The 21609-nt window shown below is 43.0% G+C and overlaps 1 protein-coding gene across 3 annotated transcripts in view; it reads right to left on the reverse strand.

Moving 5' to 3' along the window:
* Positions 1-2521: 2521 nt before the first annotated feature.
* Positions 2522-21609, reverse strand: part of IL33 (interleukin 33) — a 33301-nt gene continuing 14213 nt past the window's right edge. Inside the window, exons 1-8 of one of the 3 annotated variants that reach the window (XM_084769695.1) lie at positions 16826-16974; positions 13222-13329; positions 10398-10523; positions 9791-9898; positions 8000-8107; positions 7434-7484; positions 5968-6068; positions 2522-4407 (exon numbers count right to left, since the gene is read on the reverse strand). In XM_084769695.1, the coding sequence (XP_084625821.1) occupies positions 4225-4407; positions 5968-6068; positions 7434-7484; positions 8000-8107; positions 9791-9898; positions 10398-10523; positions 13222-13318 (774 nt within the window). In that variant the 5' untranslated portion in view covers positions 13319-13329; positions 16826-16974 and the 3' untranslated portion in view covers positions 2522-4224. Of the gene's footprint in view, positions 4408-5967; positions 6069-7433; positions 7485-7999; positions 8108-9790; positions 9899-10397; positions 10524-13221; positions 13330-14015; positions 14036-16825; positions 16975-21609 lie in introns of those variants that run through there. The other 2 variants (XM_084769696.1, XM_084769694.1) reach the window with 2 other exon arrangements.

Genomic DNA, 21609 nt, shown 5'->3' on the forward strand with positions numbered 1-21609 from the left:
TCTCTTATATGCGTGTTTCAATATGAATAACAGCAGAGGTTAGGTAGCTATAAGGGACCAGTGGGGAGGAAGGGCCTCACAAGGAAGGTGATATAAAATCTAGGGAATGAGAGGACAAGGCAAAGAAGAGACTGTGGAGATGGACAACTAACAATAAAGAACTTTTGAAAAGCCATGTGGAAACCTACTACCACGGAAGCTTTCTAGAATATATACATATATGAAAGCAATTTAAACGGAGTCACTATATAATAGGGCAGACAATGCTCCCCCAAGACTAAACCTTCAGTGCCAAGGATGGGTTAGATTTTGCTGAATTGTTGGCCAAAGAGATCTCATAGGCTACCCCTGCCCAAACATCACAAGCTGTTGCTTAAGGCTTCTTTTCATAACCTGATGGTAAGGCCCTGCTGCTGATGACACAATTTTTTTTTTTTAAATGTCAGTGAACATGAAGAAATTGAGCTGGTGATCAATTGAAAGTTTCACCCCTACTGACAAGTGTTCACAGTTCTCGAAGGTACTTTGCAGTTTACTGGAGGAGAAAAGTAATTCTCACGTTTCACTCAGTGATATACCTGCCTGCACGGGATACTGGTGCAGAGGTGGCATAAATGTTATGAGGTAACCAACCGCTTTTAAAAATTGGCTTTAAAGCACACCTCATCAGATGGAACCCATGCCTGACACTGCTGAAATGGCCAAAAACCTAGGACTAGAGGAAAACCTTAGGCCTAGGGGGAAATCTACTACTTTTCTGATAAAAGAACATAGCAACAAAATGATTCTTAACAGCATATTGCTATGCCCATAGAGCAGAGCATCACTTAATCCTCATCACAGGAGCTTCTTCTTGCAGTAGGTGGGAACTAACAAAGAGATCCACAATTGGACAATTTGCAGAGAGTGGGAGACTCTGCAACAAAGAGATCCACAATTGGACAATTTGCAGAGACTGGGAGACTCTGCAGCATTCAGCCCCAAATGGGATTTCTGTATAAAACCTCTCCCTTCAAGAGTCAGGAATCTACTCGAAGAGGAAGGAGAAAGAGTGTAAGAGGAAGCTGCCTTCCAGACACAACAGGGCTGGTACACGTGTCATCCCACAGAGACTGTGACAGCACACACGAAAACCGCACAGGTGCAGCCCATGCCCAGGAGTGTTCCATACCCAAAGCACACACCATGTTTTTGTGTGTGTTTTTTTGTTTTGGTGTAGTTTTTTTTGTCTTATCTTTCTTCTTTTTTAAGTTTGTCCCTTTTGATTATTATGAGGTTTTTTTTTCTTTAGAGAAAGAGAGCAAAACAAAACAAAAACCCCAGGAAGTGAGTGGGTAGGGAGGTGGGGAAAACCTGAGAGTTGGGAGAGGGAAGAATACTTACAAAATATATTGTATAAAAAATTTGAATAAAAGGCCGGGCTGTGGTGGTGCATGCCTTTAATCCCAGCACTTGGAAGGCAGAGGCAGGCAGATTGCTGTGAGGTTGAGGCCAGCCTGGTCTACAAAAACAAGTGCAGGGCAGTTAAGGTTACATAGAGAAACCCTGTCTCGAAAAACAAAGCAACGACAAGAAAACTGAATAAAAATTAAAAGACAAAAACCCTCCAACTATACAGAAACCTAAGGAATATAAATAAAATTACCTAACTAAACTTTTAGATAGTTATCAGATAAAATTATCATTTCTGATATAAATGAATGGACAGATTACTTCCAGTAATATTTATTATGAGCCACCAAAGCACATGTGAGACAAAATGCCAGTACACACTTGAATATTTTAATCAAATAATGTAGAAAGTGTGTGTGTGTGTGTCAACATTAGGTCTCTTCTTCTATATCTCACTCTGTGTTTTGAGACAGAGTCTCAGAAGCCAGAGGTTACCAGTTTGGCTGGGCTGGCAGGCCAGCAAAACCCCAGCATCAGCCTGTCTCTACCTCTTCTCCTAGCACTGGGGTTTACAGCCACTCTTGGCTTTTATGTGGGTGCTTAGAATCTGAGTTCTGGTCCTCATCCTGCTCAAGAGTCTCTGACACGCCTTTAATCCTAGCACTTGGGAGGCAGAGGCAGGCAGATCGCTGTGAATTCGAGGCCAGCCTGGTCTACAAAGCAAGTCCAGAGCAGCCAAGGCTACACAGAGAAACTCTGTCTTGAAAAACCAAACCAAACCAAAACCAAAACAACAACAACAAAACAACCAGAAAATAAGATAAGTAAAAGATACCTTAACAAGGAGTTGGGAATTTTAGGTTTCTTTTTGATGCAGAAACATGTGGGTGTATGTTTGGGTTGGAGTAAAAGTGTCCTATTTGAGGGAGGGGAGGAGGCACCGGGAAGATGAAGGCAAAGTAGACATAATTCCTTCCATGGGAAATTTTAGTTATAAATACCCTGAGTTGTCAAATACCCTGTGGGCTGCTCACTTCACTTGCCCACAGCGATGGCCTGGAGTATACCATTTTCATGTAAGAACTCAGAAATTTGGAACATTATGTGATAAAGTCAAAGCCACATGCAATTTTGAAAAACAGTTTATAGTTTATTCAAGGTTATAAACAACATCATGAACATATTTGGCTGCTTAATTGTTATTTTAAGCATATTGTACATAGTCAACATGGTGGTTTCCAGAGGGGGTGACATAGATTTTGCTTTTACTTTTGTCTTCATAGTATAGCTGTGGCAAATTAATGAAACAGTTATATCATGCTGTAACTGTGTAATTTTATACAGCAGTTCACAGCCACCAGCCGTTATATGCAATAGGTTTTATCAACTGGAAATTAAGAGCTTACACTTTCAGAAATGGTCTTCAGTTCCATCAATTTTATGTTATTGTCTTTATCATTTACTATAAGTGTTAAGCCTACAAATATGTAGCAGAAATTGCTGTTGTCTAAATAAGCAAAGCTATTCCTGTAGTAGCTTAAAATATTACCTGATGGTTGAATATACATTTTACCACTTTAGTAACAATAAAACACACGAAAAAAGTTTAGCGAACAGCCTTGTGACCAGTAGGCATATATAAAATTCTGCAGTGCAATGTAAACAGAGCAGAATCAAGTGTTGGCGTACGGTTGTCAGAGAAAACAGAAGCGAAGCTTAAGGAGTAGGAGATATGTTAAGGATGTTCTGGTCAAAAGAACCGGAAAGGGCGGAAGTCAAGCTGGTGTAGTCCACAGGGGGCAGTGCGGCTGTGAAGCCAGCAGCAGAGCCTGTGCACACGAAAGGCAACAGCAGAGACATTCCACATGAGCTGATGCGCACACCCGAAGTCACGGATCTTTAGAAACCGGCGAGGACACAGTGTGCCATAAACATAGGCGATATCCAGCTATTAAAAATTCGAAGTTAATACAGTGTCTTTTTAGTAAGAGAACTTCTGACTACACCGCGAGACCCCATTTTACTTGGCTATCCTAATATATGTCCGGGTTAATACTTACAGAAGTGTTTAAGTTTGTTAAATATACTCAGTGATTTCAGTCACAGGCGTGAACTAAATGTGTTTCATTTCCTAACGTAAGCTTGGCTTGTTTAAAGTTAAATTGCTATGTTCAAAAAAAAAAAAATTAGGATTTTAAAAAGGAAACGAGACCAGTAACATCATTCCACTTCGTAAAACACTCGCTTTCTTTTTCTTTAAAAATTTCCCAGTTATCCCGCCTTTTCACACATTCATCCTACCTGTCTGGGTATGTAGGCGTTTGGAGTGCTAAGGTTCTTGATAGACAGAGCTGGACTGAGGGTTGCCTGAGGCATCTACAGATATGTTTGGTGTTTTGTTCTAGCTGAGAAACAGTCAATATATGCAGCAGCTGGTCCTCCCACTAGCTGCCCTAGTGTTTCAATCTTCTGTTTAGAACCAGGGATTTTTTTTTTTTTTTAAGGTTTTAAAAATGTTCCCTGACTAAAGCGAATCTTGAGCTATGGCGCTTATTCCTCTGAAATCTGTGTGATTTCGTTCAGGACCCAAAGCAGAAAAAAGTAAAGGCCAAGGGTGAATCTTTTTCAAATAGTTTCTTCCTCAGTGACCTAAGTCATATGTTCATGTTTTTACTGACTGTGTAGTGGTGCAGAAGGAAATAAAATAATTTTCACTTATAATAAACTAATATTCCACATTGTCTTCAACCTTTCTTTCTTTCTTTCTCTTATCCCTTCTTCAGTGGTAACATTTATGTCATCCGACCCAGAGCCCACAAGCTTTTCGTTACATTAAACTTTAGAGAGCTTAAAAAAACTACTCATGTCATTTTTTTCTGTTAGAGCGAGCTGGTTGTCTTTCACTCCTATGAACGCCCCGCGGTGACTCTTGGATTCGAATGAAACATAGTCGGAGGACTTTCTGTGAAGGACGAAGAATGCCTGATCTGGCAGCGGGACTTGGCATCTTTGGAGCTGAGGAAAGAAGAGAAAAGGCCAGTGTGTGACGGGGAAGTAAGTCCAGAGCTCACACTGCCATCCTGGCTCGGGAGCCACTGGGGAGTAAGCATTTATTATGTGGTCTTTCTAGCCAGTCCGTGTATTGAGTCGGGCGGGGCGGGGTGGGGGCGGGGTGGGGGCGGGGCAAGCAGTGGAGGGAATGGCAGGAGGTTGAAGGATTTGCGGCAGGCAGGAGTGGAAGTGATTTCACGGAGAGTCGAAATAGATAATTAGCTTGGCATAGACTGACCAGACCTACACGTGGCTCGTCTGCATGCTCACCTTCTTTTGCCCTGTACCGCCTCTAATGCAGAGAACATGTTGCTTTATCCAATAAACCTCCCTGTCAGTTTAGCCAAAATTCCCTATGGTTCAGTTCAGCATTCCCTATAGGTCGGTTCATTTCCGGTTTAAATACAGACATATTTTAATTAAATTCACTTACGTTAAGCTGATTTAAATGTAGACTTAGTATCGTCATTATTTGTGTTATCTTTAGGGATTTACTTTTGTTTTAAATTATATGTATGTGCGAGTGTCTGTGTGTCGGTATGTGCACATTAGTGTAGGCCGGAGGCATCTGACTATCTCGGAGCTGGTGTTACAGGCAGTTGTGCGTCACCTGACAGGAAATACTGGGGGCCCAACTTGGGTCCTCAGAATGAGCTCTCAATTGCTAAGGACCTATACGTGACTATTACTTCAATCCACTGAGTTCTGAGAAAGTTTGCCACACAGTGGCTGGCCACGGTAATTATTGTGTCATGAGCTTACTATAAGGATTACAGAGACAGGGCTTGTGAAGTATTAAGCAAGAACTTAGTACGCCATGGCAGTCCACTTTTATTTTTGAGGCATTATTTATGCTAGCTCCTACATTATACACACTTGGGACATTCTCCTGGGCAGAATGCTGCTCAGAGCCCGCTGTTTGTGATAATGTCTTACAAGGCGGGATCGCCTTGAAGTTTTGTATATTTAAGGAAAGCATCTTCTTTATTATGCTGTCCTCTTTCCGTCCTTCCTTCCTTCCTTCCGTCCTTCCTTCTTGCTCTGGCTCATTTGTTCTTTACATGCTCATTATTTTTTGTCATGACTGATGAATACCTGCTGTTTGCTCAGTAAGACTGGATCTGATGTCGAGTTAATGCTGTTAGATGCATGGACACATTGGCTACTCTCCCCTGTACAGACTCGGAGCCAGAAATTATTTTATAAAAAGTAATTGTGGAAGAACACAGCCAAATGGAAAGGTTGTGAGGTCGCTGTCTGCGGAAGTGCCTCACAAACTGCGTAGTGAAGAGATGAAGCTCCTGGCCTGCTTTCTAGCAAGTTCCCCAGGGAGATGATTCTGTGTTGCTGCTGGAGACCAGACCAGAAGTAACAAGGCCACAGATCACATTTCTCTCCCTTCCCTCCTCCCAAGCCAGCCATTAGAAGGGACTGCATTTCACCTACAATAGTATGCACAAAGCATCTAAATACACATAAACAGGTGGAATCCATTTGTGGCTGTTCTAGAGTCATGTCTGTTACCTCCACAGAGTGGTCCTTGTCATTGGCATGCAGCCAGATGTCTGTATCCTTGATGGGACTCATGTTCACCATCGGCATGTTGCTATCCACATCGTCCGAACCTTACAATGAAAATGACAACATGTGAGGCAACACATCTGCCACTTGGCTACAGCTGACCTCTCTTTTAGACGGAGACAACAGATGCTCCACACACTCTGTCATGGGACTAGAGAGATACTTATGTGGTTAAGAGCACTTGGTGCACTTGCTGAGGACTTGGGTTTAGCTCCTAGAACCCATAGTGGACTCACAGCTTCCTGTCACTCAAGTTACAGGACGTTCAGAGCTCTCTTCTGGCTTTCTCAAGCATTGCATGTATGTGGTACATTTGCAGACATTCAGGCAAAGCATTCATACCCATAAAATAAAGATAAAATCTTTTTTAAAAAATCTGTTGCTCCAAAAATTTCTGTTGTACACGATTAATACACTTTTGCCTATCAATCAAAAGTAAAGGAATAAAAGGAATTATAAATAAAAAGCTTAAGCCTTATAACTCATCTTAATTTAACTTAACCCAAAGAATCCAAGCTGTGAAGGAAAATAGCTCATTAATCCATTTTAAAGTATTTGTACCCAAGTAAAACTAAAAGAGTTATTATTAAGTAGGTAGAGAGTCTCTCTCTCTCTCTCTCTCTCTCTCTCTCTCTCTCTCTCTCTCTCTCTCTCTCTCACAATCTCTCTTTGAGACAGGGTTGTTCTGTGTAACCTTGGCTGTCTTAGAACTCACTCTTTAGACCAGACTGGCCTTGAACCCAGAGATCTGCGTGCCGCTGCCTCCTTAGTGCTGAGGTCAAAGGTGTGCGCCACCAAGCCCAGCCCAAGAGTCTTTCTAAATCTCTCAGAGGAGGGGTTTGCATTTTTCACTTTCTGTTGTTGTTCTGCTCTGTTCTAATTGAATTGGTTCCAATGGACACTCCCTCGGGGATCGGCTTCCCTCGAGCTTACGAAGCCACTGATAATAGAACACTCCCCCGCCTGCCTTCTCAAGGCTCTGTGAGTTCTGACCAACTGAACTGTGCAACAGAGCTGTGCTCTGAAGGAGGGAAAGCACGGGCTCATCCGCCGCCTTCCTCCCGCTTGCTGATTGGGCGTAGTGTTGAGCCATTAGACACGGGCAGAATGATGACGTAGGAGGTGCTGCGTCGGGGCAGCCTGTGAGCACAGTCTAGCTGCGGCGCAGATGGGCCGTGCTATTACAAGTGTAGCTAAGTCTTTAGCCCACTAACCCAAAAATAGGTGAGGTGGAACACATGCTCTAAGAAGCTAAGATTTTACAGTGAGTGTGGGGTTGAAGAGAGCCCTCTGAGCCTCTCTTTACTGATAATCATGGGCTATTTTATATTCATCTCTGTTCTGAATGAGAATACAAGCCCACGCACGCAGGCAGGCAGGCATGCACGCACACCCCGCCCCCACATTACCTGCTTCACTTGCAGGAGAAGAAGACTCGTAGTAACGCAGCAACACCTTGTCTGAAAGAGTACACAGGGCATCACTGGGTGAGCGACAAAAGATTTCAGCTCCATCCTGTACACAAGGCCAGAAAGCAAATGTCCTCTCCTTTTCTCCTACATCAGAAATAGCGAAACTGCGGTGGTTCATAGAAATATCTCAGAATATACTGTGCTCTGACCAGTTCTCCCACACAGGTGTCATTGTTGATGGCAGAGGACTATTCCTTCCCAAAAGACGATGCTTTGGTGCCACCAGAAAGGTTGGAGAGACCTGTATTCAGCATTAATAAATTTGTGTGGTCCCTGTTTCTGTATTTCTCAATAGGGATTTCTCAATGTCAGCATTATTCCCAGAAAATGTGACTACACTGAGTCCTTCTTGACACAGGAAGGATTGGAATCAGCGTAGATGATGAAATCCACGGCTGATGAATATCCCAGTTAATCCAGTGTTGATAACTTTGGTAGCTTTTTTTTTTTTTTAAGCCTTGCCAGTCATCATTACTAACTCTAGATGTGAAGAAATACCCTACCTTGTTCTTGGTCTTTTGCAGAATCTTCAACATTGATCACATAGCATCCATTTTCCAAAACAAAATTAACAGATTGGTCATTGTATGTGCTCAGGGAAGCACAAGATTCTGTAAAAAAGTGAAATTCCTGTCACCATGAATAAAAACAAACAATCTATGAACCGTTCTCTTAGCTAGTTTTAAAATATTTCTTTTGAAGAATTTTGGCTTTTAGTGTGAGCTCTGTTTTGTCATTGTAACATAGGCAAAAGCTCTGATACCAGGGTGGCATTGAAGGTGCTAAACTTCCTTCACAGCTGTGGTGGGGAGGACAGCTCCCTATCTTCCCTTCTTACAGTCCAGGGGACAGTGGAAAAGATCGGTCATGTTTGGAAGACATAGGTGAATGTCCCCTTTGTAAAGCGTGATCACTTAGAGATTTCCAACACTCTAGGGCAGAGATTTTTTTCAACTTGTGAGTTGCAATCCCTTTGGAGACTGACTGGTTCTTTCACAGGGATCATATGTCAGACAGCCTGCATAGCAGATATTTACATTACTGCTCATAGCAGCAGCAAAATTGCAGTTATGAAGTGGCAAAGAAAATAAGTTTATGGTTGGGGTCATTACGACAAGAAGAAGTGTACTGAAATGTCAGAGCCCTAGGAAGGCTGGGAACCACTGCTCTCGGGGCGTGCAGACATAAGCTGGTTCGTGCCTTTGCACGAACAGCTGAGATACACAGGGAGCACATGGTGACATTTTTAAAGCATATGTGGGTAAACTGAAGGAGACTTGGACCTATATGAGGATCCTACATTAAAATTTACTTTACCTTATATGTTACTGAATTTTGCAAAGAAAAATAATATACAAAATAAATTGTGTATGAACATATAAAGCAAAGTAATTTAAAAACTGTGAGAAACTCGAATATTGATCAGGAATTTCATATTATTATATTAAGTACATACTAAATACTTTCTATATAAAATACAAATGAATTTGTTTTATATAATATCCTATATAAAAACAATATATTTTAAAATGGCAACATTGATTTTTCAATCAAGTTTCCTTAATGGTGGGGTTTTCACTTGATAATTAATTACTTAATTTTGGGTCATTTATTTGTTTGTTTGTTTTTGAGACCCTTGTGTCTCACTATACAGCTCTGGCTGTCCTGGGACTCACTATGTAGATCAGGCATACCTGAACCCCCAGAAATTCACCTGCTTCCCAAATGCTGGTATCAAAGGCACATTGCCACTCTGCCCAGCCCTCACCTTTAATTACCCCCCCCCACCCCCCACATTGATTGAGATTAGCTGCAGAGCCTGTCCCATGAACCAAGTGTTCTACCACTGACCTGCCCTCCTGAGTCGTCAGTTCTCGCTTATCACCATTTTATTAGGAACTCTGTACAAATGGTAAAAACTTTAAACTATTCTTTAAGCCATATCATGTTAAAATTATATTCAAAAAATAATAGTTCTCTTATTTTCTTTCATGGTGAATATTTTAAATTTTGTGGACTAATGCATTTTTAAAAATCTCAAATGAAGTTACATTTTTCAGGCCTGATATAGACATGATTCCACTCATGAGCGAGTATTCCAGAATACTAATGGAATGCTACCAGAGACCGCACAGGCACAGTGCGCACACCCAGTTTGGATGTCAGGAAACAAAAGTTCCTGATATGTGTGAAGACACACTCTCGAGTCTGCTCCGCAGAGTAGCACTTGCCAAGGCCCTGTGTCTTCTCTCCCACCTCACCCCCACCCCCACAGCCCACGTGACCAGTCACACCTCGAATACTGGGTGCTGCCGCAAGGGCTTGCAAGCTGCGCGCTTCAAACAGGGGTCTCGTCACAGCATCCCGTGAGCAGGCAGAGAAGTTCTCTTCGTGCTTTCTGCCTGCAAGACAGCAGCGGGGGTCAGGGGTGAGCCAGCCCTCTTCATTCTGGAAAGATGGGCAGTATGGTGACAGGCATAATTGACCCCAGAGCCATGGTCACCCAATGGTCTGATAAGATCAGTTCCTCCTTAATGGCGAGGGTCATCGCTGTAAAACAGCTTTCCATCCACACTCCAGCAGAGCACCAAGAGGAGAGAGACCTGCTTGCCACAGTCACAACACTCAAAGCAGCCACTGAGAGTCATTTAGTTTACTTCCTCTGTATTAGAAAATACCACCCACAGTGATTACATACAATACATAGAACCTTGTATCATCTGTTTTGGCTTCACCATTTCACCCATGTAATTAAAAGCCCTTTCTAAGACGGTCAACCCATCGTCATCTTTATTCTTTTCCTAAAGGAGAATGTGTGTGAGGGAAAGAAGAGTTGTATAGAGAGATGTGGAACGTGAAAGCAAACAGAAGCCCGGAAGTCTGTCCAGGGATGGTACTTACCCGATTTTAGTGGGTATCTTCTGGCAGGTTCTTTCCCGAAGTAACAGCTCTCCTTTCTTATGGTGAGGCCAGAACGGAGCCTCATGTAGTAGACATGGCAAATCTCTTTGGCCTTCTGTGGGGATCCTAACAACAGGAAGAAGAAAAGCAGATTTATGTAGGTCATACAGCACCTCCAACAGAGACTGGAGTGCACTACTTGATTAAAAAAAGTAGCTTTACTAGTTTTGTAGCAAGCCGTAGAGTATGTTATACAAAATGAAATACAGCCTTGCATTAGTTACTTTCTCCTCACAGCGACCAACCCTGTGACAAAAAGCAACTTAAAGGAGAAAAGGATTAGCTGTGCTCCGGCTGCAGGTCCTTTATGGAGAAAAGGGTGTGGCGTTTGGGAGGCCGCCTGCTCACATCTCAGCTGACTGGGAAGCGGAGAATAGGGTATGGTGCTGCCCACCTGTCTTGATCTGGATCCTTTCTAGTCGGTTCTGGACCCAGCCCATGGGATGGATGTTGGGGCTGCCCATTTTCAGGGTGTGTCTAAGTTAGTCCTTTTCAGAAAAATGCTGGCATAGGCATGTTCCTAAGGATATGCTTCCCTAGTGTCTCAAGCGGTCCTTAGTTCAGTCAAGTTGACGTTTGAAACTAACCGTCACGGACCTTGGGATTTAACAGACATCGGCTGGGGTTGTATTTTGCTGCCAAATGAGTTGTTGAAACACTTTAGGTCTTTAGAAATGTTTGGTTTGGTTTCAGAATGCCACTTGAGGAATCATGGCTCTACATTCAGATTGTATAAGCCATTGCCTAACCGAGGGGAATGTTGTCACCCATGTGAGATTTGAGCTGTTTTTCTGCTCATCTAGAATAAACTTTTAATAATTTTTGGGCAATGGCTGCAAACCGTAAGGGTTATTGATACTGAAATAACTGCCATTAAACAAGTATCAACACTAGGCCAAACACTATGCTAACTACTTTTATTGCCTTTTAATTTAGCCATTCATAATAATCTTGCAGAGTATTATTATCTTAGTTTTACAATGATAATCTGAGGCTTTTAAGAGTCATGACACTGCCCAAGGTTACGTGGCTCCTGAGCTGTGCTAAGAAGTGTGTTAAATGTCCCCACAGACTCTTGTGCTTAAACACTTGGTCCTAACCTGGTAACACTGTTTGAAAAGTTGTGGAACTTTTGGGACCTTGCTGATGTGTGTGTGTGTGTGTGTGTGTGTGTGTGTGTGTGTGTGTGTGTGTCTATATATATATAGATATATATATATCGCAGTGGCCAGTCTCAGAAGATTGTAGCCTGGTCCTTCAGTCTCCTCCTCTTGGTTGGTGCCGTATGAGAAGCTGCTGCATACTCTGGCCTGCCATGGTTCAAACTGGTCCAGCCCTCATCCCCTCCATACCACGATGGACTGTACCTCCTAAGCCATGGAGCAAAATGAGTTCTCTGCCTTCAGGTTGCTTCTGCCAGGTATTTGTCCATAGAGAAGCAAAATTAATTAGTGCAGTGCATTTAATATCAAAGCTACTCATTAGACTCTATCTCCATGGAGGAAAATGGCCGCTGGCCAGATGTGGTCCTGTCTCTAGTCCCAGCACTCAAGAGTTAGGCTAAAGCAGGAGCTTTGTGGGTTTACAGGTTGGTCTGAGCTTCAGAGAGCCTGATTGGTCGGCGGGGGCAAAGAAATGGGCACTGCAGTCTGAGGGACCAGCGAAATGCAGACTCAGTCAACCTCCCTAAAAAGGCTAGCCAGTTATTCAGTGAGCCTCATTTCACTTAGCCAAAGCAAAATTTAAGTCTCACGGAGAAAAGTTCATCTGTGTCTTGGACACTATAAGCAGCCTTTCAGGGTCAAGGTGGAAAAGGGACCTCAGCAGGTGAATTGTAAGATGGCAGTATTCAAAGTGAGCTCTGGTCCCAGTGTCTAGAAAGGCTCTCGCTTTCTATATATAAAGCCGGTGCATTCGATAATATGAGGAAACTCGGAGCACCAAGTCACTTCCACCGAGTCACTGTTTCTGCACAGAGCGTTTTGACATAACAGCAAGTGTATGGGTGGCCCCGAGCCTCAGGGAAGGCAGAAGGGGGCCTTGCTTTCTTTTCAGGCCATCCATCACACTCCCATTTCCTCCCAGCCCACCAGAGCTTGGTTACCCTCCTTGGTGTTACCATTCCAATACAAGAAGTGTGCTGTTGATGGCAAGGATTCCTTCTTCCTTTGCTGATTTTAAGAATCAAAGATTCTCCTGTCCCGTCCCTCCACAGAGGTGCGCCTGTTATTTAACTCCATTTCTCTTTCATCGGATTCCAAACGTCGAGTTCGTAATTAGATCATTATATTTGGTTCGTTCTTTGGGGCCTGGGTGTGTTAATTTGTGATTATTTCCCTTGCATCCTCACCGCACAGGTCCTGACAACCATGCGGAGGGAAAGTGGACCAGGCAAGAGGTTTGTCAGCTGAGTAGGGGAGAGGTTTTGAGGATTTGAAGGCAGGAGCTCTGAGAAGTGTGAAGGAGTTGATATAAAAGACTATTTTTCCTAAGTTTATATTCCTCAAAAGTCTCTGATTATTCTCTGCGCGGTCACTATCCTGTGTTGTACCAAATAACAACAGTGTTGGCATAAACTCTGTTCAAAAAACAAGGCTTCTAAACTAGATCCTTATGAGCCATCTCTTTTTTTAAAAATTTTTTTATTTTCAGATCTTATAGTCTTAGGAATTTTTGGTAAGGTAGCATGCCTTAACATTGAAATAGGAAATATTTGAGAGTAGATTTAACACAGCGTGGGAAACAGGAATGCATAAGCTCTTACTTCTTAATTTGCAAGACTGTGCCGGGGCTTTGCCTGTTGTGCTGTTGAGCTTTGCCGTGGAAATTTTGGAGTTTGAGTACTTCATCTTAGGCTTCATTTTTCAGGTTTCTGTAGGATTAAAGTATAATATTAGTTTAACTATCTGTACCTGAAATAACCAGAAACAACTTTAAGTAACTCAACAAGAAATCGATAGCCATACAAAAGAAAAAAAGAAATTTGAGCTCAGTATTCTGACTGTCCACTTGCACTAGAACCTAGTCATAGGGAAAAAAAATTAAAAACACAGAGAAATAGGAAACTAGATATACTTATCATTAATGGCAGTGCTTTTATTGAAACCTCAGGATTGTTTTGTTTTAGTTAGTACATAGCAAAAAAAAAAAAAGTAGCAATACTGATCTTGCATGACTTTTCACTGTACAGAAAAAGACATATAATATATAACTCAGATGCCAAGGCAAAGCCTCTGTAATGTTAAATTTGAGTCACTATTAAACAGATGTCCAGCAGTGTGTGCACATACCTTATTTTCTAAATATTTTGTCCGCTAAAAGGATAGGGGGCCAGGAAAGTAATATTGAACAGGAAACACCTTATGCCAGAAAATGGCCAGTTACTGAAAACTAAATGAGTTTGTGGCTAAGGCACATGGGAGTGGCTGTGGAGGGTCTCCGCTTTTCAGATTGGGCACCAGCCGGATATTAAAAAGAGTAGTGTTGGCGATCAAGAATAAACAGTTTCTCGAGGATAAATGGAAGGAGTGAGATTGCTGATTTTCTCTGCTTACTCACAAGTCAGGAGATCAGGGTCAAAAGGAGAAGCTATATTCCAGGAAGACAGCAGAAGACCACTGGGGATGAAGGGAGGTGACAAACAAAAGTGAAACAACCACAACTGCAGCAAAAACAGGGTCACTAAAGTCACCAGGAAACAAAAAGACAACGTGGAGAAGTGGGATGTTGTGCAGAATGCCAGCCTCCCGGCGTGGGTGGATGGGGAGTGGGGCAGGGAAGGGGTCAGGAGGGAGGGGAATCAACCATCACTAGGTCAGCTCTGGTTTAGGGAGCTTTAATGAGAACCCAGGTTTGACAGCACAGTTCTCATCAGCCTTAAATCCGAGACAGGAATTTGTTCTGAGGGCGAGTCCCCTGTCACTGCTGACTAGCGTTAAGAAGCCATCTTATCACTCCCTGTAGTTTGAAAGAATGCTTTGATCAGGGGATATCTTCAGGTGGGGCAGCTGTGGGGAGGGGGTGCCGCTATTGTTTTGAGGCTGAGCAGCTCAGGGGTAACTCTGAGCCCGGGCTGTGGAAGGGACAGTGATCAGTGGCCCTGCCCCCTTGTGGCGAGGACTATGACCTGCAGGTTGAGGGAGTCTGCCGAGACTGAGGCCTCCAAGCCTGCCAGGTTACTTACAAACCAAGCCAGCTGGTTGCTTTTCCGTCTAGGACAAAACTTGCTGGTGAACTAGGTGGACTTTGCCACACTTGTGGACGGTAGACCGAGACTCTCCGGAGTGATTGGGAACCTGCTCAGCCTATAGGATGTAGAAATTACTGTGGAAGGCAAAGACCCCATAAACGCAAAGGAAGAGACTTTGAGGGTAGTAAACACAGTCCTGATACCTACGATGGGCCTCACATATGCTAGCTGCTTAGTGAGAGCAAGCTCCAACCCGTTGTCTTCCCCACACAGACCTGGAGAGGTGCTTCTGTCTCCCCTTTTAATTTCAATGAATACTATTATTTATTATTTTGAATTTTTTATTCCTCTTCTACTTAATTTTATCTACTTCTTTTATATTTGAGTTTTAAATCTTTTGTTACTTCCTTGCATCATTTCAACCTTAACACATTGTCTTTTCTCCTTTTTAAAAATCTTTTAAAAATTACAATATAATTACCTCATTGCTCAGACAAATAGAGATATTTAATTCTTGAAAGAGGTATAAAAACATATTTTTAAAAAAAACATAGAGTTAAGTTTTTGTTTTGTTTTTTTACTGGGGAAACTGGCTGTCCACATGTAGAAGAATGAAGGTAGAAACCTGTCCCTTCTGTGCAAACAGTGAAACGCAACTGTTATCTTTTAACTCTCCTTCCCATGCGGTCTCCCTCCTTTCTTTGTTCAAAGGGACTAAAAATTGACTACACTGTAAAAATTGCCACCCTGAATTAAAGGAAATCATTTATTCTGAGCCTGTTACAAGCATGCATTCCAAGTTGCCCTAAATGATGCATCCCTGAGCAAAAGGGGTTACGTGAAAGTCTGGAGGCAAAGAACAAAGGACGCCGTAGGCCACTAATACATTCACCAACTGCGTCTGTTAACAGCCGTGGGGAGGTCTCTGTGGATCAGAACTTGGCACTCTGTTTTAAACATTCAGGCCTTCTTATGCTCAAAGCAAGTGCCCAGCTCCTTTGAAATAGTAATAATAAACTTCTGAAGATGTTAGCACAAGGCAGAATTCCCCGAAGAAGCTGTCCCCGGGTTAAATGTCCCACATACTCTTCTCCTTGGCTGAGTAAAACACTGCGGTTGTGAAGCGGTGTAAGATCAACATCATCTTTGGCTGCCTTGATCTTGGAGTGCTTAGCATTTGAGTTTACGCTTAGCACAAAGCTAAGAAGCTGTGAGACAGCAACGCAAAACCTACAAGAGAGGTTTCCTCGCTTCTCTGTGCCTACTGTTTGTTGAATGTGCTGATTATAACTAACGCAGTTGTTGACTGTATTGGCTTCGGGCTTCCTTCGTCCTCCGTCGGCAGAGCTTCATGTGACCGCTTTTGCTTAGGAATGCATCGCTTAGGGTAACTTGAATCCGTGCTACTGACCTGTTATATAAGTCATCATCGTAACCGGACACCATCGCTGGCTCAGAAGAAATGATTTCCTTTAGAGCAGAGCTGTAACTTTTACAGGATAGTTAATTTTTAACCCTTGTGCGTGGGAATCTGGAGTTAGGTCACCATATAAAAGTTATCTTTTCAGCTGGACAGGAAACACCTGAGTTGCTTCAAAAACAGCGATGGTTTGTGTTTTCTCTTTCACCCAAGGATACATGTGTCCTAGAAACAACATTTTTTTTTCTAGTCATAAACCTGTCTTTTAAATAAATCTGTTTGCAGTCAATAGCTTATCTTCTTGGAGGCTTAGAGTTCGTCGTAGCATAGTAAAGACGCCTGTAGCCCGTCACTGAGGGGTCATGCCTGGCTTTGCTTTTCTCTGTTTTCAGTGATTTATTTGATCTCATAGCCCTTCTCTTCCCTTCCTACTCCCATGGACTAGCTTGAGCAAACACTTGTGGAAGAACTCTGCTCGAAAGGACCATTAGCCTGCATAGTTGAACAAGAAATGAAACTAAGAAATAAACCTTTATGACAGAGTCATCCGTCCAGAATGCCAGCGTCTTTATTAGAATTACAAAACTAAAAGCAGAATCCAGAACCATTTTAAGCTCTCATTCTGAAGAACAAACCACTTTGTCCACTAACAAGTCTTTTACCTTTCTATCTGAGAGTTATTTGAGAGCCTGTAGACAGTACTGTTTTCCCCCTCACCAGCAGAGAGCAGTTGTCCTCGCATATTGGTGTGGTACTCACCTTGGTAGAGGCAGGGACTTAGTGCGACTTGGATGCTGGGCTTTCCTGCAGTCAGCACTTGCTGATAGCTAAAGCAGTCACGCTCCGCTCCGGTACTATTTATACAGTAGCTCAGATTAAGCAACTTAGGTGACAGTAGCTGGTGAATGAAGCTATGCAAACAGCGCTCTCTGGGTGGACTGCAGTGTGTGGGTGTGTAGCTTTTTCCTCCGGGGAGATTCCCAACAGAGCAGTGCTTGCCGAGTTGTGCTTAGGTACTAATTTTAAAATGTCATCTTTTAAAAGGTGCTCAGTGATGCCTTTTCCAGAACATAGACTATACCACGGCACAGACTGTCTCTTCTATTGAAAGTTGTTTTTTTTTTCCCCCTAGGTAATTTTTTTCTGGTTGTAAAACTGATATGTGTGCCCTTAGAAAAATGTATGTCTAGAAAGTGTCCCTGCTATTAATTTTTTTCTCTCCTTAATGTGGAAATGGTAAAAGTGTATCTATTTTTAATTAGAAAGTAGAGTCATACTGCAGATATTTTGTGCACCACCTTTTCCGTTTTCTAGAATGAACACTGTGTCCTGAGTGTTTTCTGCTTTCAATCATACACATTTCTATTTAACCAATTCTTTCTTGCTTAACACATTGTCTGTTTCTAGGCTCTTCTGTCTTCCTAACGTTAGTTTTCCAGCTGAAGGGGTAGAGCACATGCATGTGATTCTTAGAAAACTTTGAAAGTTCATTGGCAACAGATTTTATAACAGTGGAATTTCTCTCTGGATCAAGAGACAATGCCCTTGTGATTTAATCGGTATTTTCATTTGACTTCCAAAGAGCTTGTGTTGGTCTATGGTTGTCAATAATCTCCATGAGTTTCCTTTTCCCTGGCCCTGAAGCTGCAATGGTTTTTGTCACCTTTGATATGTTTGCCTTTCTGAAGAAGAGAAATATTTTCTATACACTACTCCAAACATTGCATTCCCATTTTAGGTCAGGGACTATGCATTTCATTAGGACCAGCCCATGGGACACCATGCGGAGACTTCCTTTTCCCTTTGTTGTATTATCTACATCTGGTCAACTATTAAGTCCTTTAGTAAAACACCTCTTAGATGGCAGGCACCTAAGCACATTTGCTTATCAAAGCTATTGATGTATTGTCACAATGTTAGTTTGGCTGATGACTTTTCTCTCCTTAGTAAGAGTCTTTGAAAACTTTTGGAACCAGATTGATGTCCTATAACCAATATTGTTAAAATGCAAGGTTCTTAAGAAAAGTTTTAATTAAACGTACATACTCAACTTGGGAAATTTAGATACTATTGAGAAAGAGGAAATTCAACCTTTGACCCTTAGGAAAGCAATTAAGTTCTTTGGAAATCATTGTGAGGAAAGCCTAACTTCCCTGAGGTCCTGAGGCTATAGCACTGATAGGCCTGGGTCTGTTTGCAGAGGCCTGCCTAATGATAGTACTGATAATAAGTCAAACAGCTTGTTGCTAGGCTAGATACTGGGGCTACAGTTGTGAACCAATCAAAGTTCTACCCTCGGAAGTTTACTCTGCATTGGGAGGTTGCCCTTGAGTAATATTCATGCAAATACGTTCTTCCCAGCACTGCGAGCTAGAGTTGAGCAGTCCTGAGGAAGTGTGTTCACGACTTAATAGCTAAGGTCCATCTGAAAGGAGAACAGAGGAGGTGGGAGGGAGGAGGCAGAAAAGCCGTGTGGGCAAAGGACACTCCAGGGTAAGGGTTCAATTCAGGTAGCCATAATCTGCTTACAGAACAGGGGATCACGGCTGAAACACATAGGCTACCAGGAACAGAGTCGATGGGGTTAGAGACGGTAGAGGGCAGGGAGCTGGTTTGGCTAGACTCAAGAAACCACAGGAAGTAGGTCATCTCAGTTTAAGACAGAAGGAGCCAAAGAAGAGTTTTAAGCAATAAGGGTATGATTTGCACCTCCCACCCCCTGCATCTTTCTGTCTTCCTTTCCTTCCCTTTCCCCCTCCTCTTCTAGACAGAGACCCATGTATCCCAGACTGATCTCAAAGTCACTGTGTAGAGGACTTGTGTGTGTGGGGGTGTGTAGAACTTTTTAAATTTTGCATTTATTTATTACTCATGTGCCATGGCACATGGATGAAGGTCAGAAGACAACTTACAGGAGCCACTATTCCCTTTTCACTATGTGGGTACCAGTCATTGAACTCAGGTCATCAGGCTTAGCATCAAGTGCCTTGACCTACTATACCATCTTAGTGACCCAGTCTTGGACTTCTGATAGCTCACCAGTGCTGGAAGTACAGGCTGGCACCACATGCAGTTCATGGATGTTGTGGACTGGACACAGGACTCTGTCAACTGAGCTGTGTGTCCTGGCTGCTCCTTTTTATAAGACCTATGGATGCCACCCAAGAAACATCTTAAGTTCAAAAAGAAGGATGAGCAGGGAATCTACAACAGGTCAGATTCTTTAAAAAATATTTATTGTAGAAATATGTATGTGTACTGTATGTGTATTTTATGTATAGTGTGTGTGTGTGTGTGTGTGTGTGTGTGTGTGTGTGTGTGTGTGTGTGTGTGCCCACATTGCCTAGAGGAGGTGTCAGAGTCCCTGGAACGAGATTTACAGGTGTTTGTGATCTGTCAGATGTGAGTTCTGGGAGCCAAACTCAGGTACTTTGCAAGAAGAGTATGCATTCTTGGGTCAGACTCTTGAGTGAGGACAGTGATGGTGACAACTTCCTCAGTGCCTTGACCATCACGTGACAGCCAGAGGCTTTCCTTCTAGTTGTTTGGATGTGATTATCTCCCTTTTAGAGGTGAGTAAATCATGGCTCAGAGGGATAGCCTGCCAAAAGCAACACTACTTAAATAGTAAGTGAAGCCAGATCTGATATCACGCTCTTTCCCTTAAGGCATAGGGAACATTGATAGAACAAGGCCATGTTACAGGGCAAGATTAAATTCCAGGGCCTCAAATTTTAGTTCACCATTTTATCAACCTTTGTGATCTAACATGGGGGAAGATTCATGAGTCCGTGATGGGATCTCAATCACCTATTGCTAGTTCATAGAAAAAGACAGTGTTCCCCAAATGTTCTGCCCTTGTTTCATTTCTGTAGCTGTGATAAAATGTTCCAACAAAACAAGCAACTTGGGGAAATGAATGTAGGTTGTGTCAAGTTAAAACCATCACATGGTCCTAGCTGATAGAGAGGAGAGGAAGCTGGGATCATGGCTAAGTTTTCTAGCGCGGTATGACGCCATCACAGGACAGTAACGATGAAGAGCGACTCTCTTACCCCAACCCTCTGGCTTTTTGGGTAGAGTGGTTTCACTTCTTTTCTAGTGAAGTCAGAATAAAGGATACACAGGAAGGGGGGGCTGCAGTGAGAGCAACCCCCTCACTCACGCCGGTGCTTTCTCTTTCCTTCCTCCCACTGCTCTGAAATTTCCCTCTCCCAGGAAAGGAAATGTCCCGTGGAGAAACCTGACAATCAGTCAGTCAGGCCCGATCTCTCTCGAGAGGAGAACAGGGATAGTGTTATTGCCAGAGAGATTTCTTGTAAGCTTTGAAACTGATAGGCACTTAGTATTTCTTTAAATATATTTATTTATGTATACACACACACACACACACACACACACACACACACACACACACACACACACATCCGTGTGTAGGTACCCAAAGAGGCCAGAAGAGGACATCAGGTCTTCTGGAACTGGAGTTACAGGCAGTTGTGAACTGCCCTACGGAGATGCTGGAAACTGAACTTGGGCCTTCTAGATGAGCAGTACGTGCTTTTAACCATGGAGCCTTCTCTGCAACCCCAGCCCTTTTCTGTTACTTCTCTACACATAGTGTTCACCACTCACTTTCCTACATGTCAGGGCGTGCCCCATCAGCCTGTGTCCCCTCCCTCCACACCCTTTACCCTTCAGATCATAGGGCACACTCGTCATTCCTTGGTGCCTACCTGCTTTCACAACCTGCACACCTTTGCTCACCTGTTCTTTTTTTAAATTAATTTATTAATTCATTCATATCACATCTCAATTGTTATCCCATCCCTTCTATCCTCCCATTCCTCCCTCCCTCCCACTTTCACCCTATTCCCCTCCCCTATGACTGTGGGTGAGGGGGACGTCCTCCCGCTGTATATGATCATAACATATAAAGTCTCTTCTTGGTAGCCTGCTATCCTTTCCCTGAGAGCCACCGGGCCTCCCCATTAAGGGGACGTCCTCACCTGTTCTTGCCAGCAATGCCTGACAGCATTTCACTTTGACCCTTGGAGCATAATTCAATTGTTTATCTTCCTAGTACTCACAACTCTGGCAACATGATTACTTACCACTTCAATTCTGTGTCTCTTTCCCTTTTGTTGAACTGCTAACTCTCGGGGGAGTAAGGGCTGTGTTGGCATCATCTTCATTTTCCAGGGGAACTATCCATAGCAGGTACTTAGTACATATTATGTAGTTTGGAACAGTGCTTCCAGAATCTCCACGTAAGGCAGTCATCATCCACTGAAGATACGTGGGGCCACCAAAACCCCAGAGATCTACAGAGCAGGGCAGATGGGACTCCTGGTTGAGCTGTGCCAAATTAGCACCGCTCCACTACTTTTGACCTATGGGGTGATGGTTTTATACATCTTAGCCTGATGGAACTCAGACTTCTTGCTCTTGGGTGACGATTCTTTTTGAAAGTATTTAGTAGTTGACTTTCTGGCTGGCCCATGCACTTCGATCTTAGATCGATGATGCAAATCAATCAGTTCAAG

Source organism: Acomys minous (assembly GCF_964271855.1).
Source record: "Acomys minous genome assembly, chromosome: 2".
NCBI classification, from domain to species: domain Eukaryota; kingdom Metazoa; phylum Chordata; class Mammalia; order Rodentia; family Muridae; genus Acomys; species Acomys minous.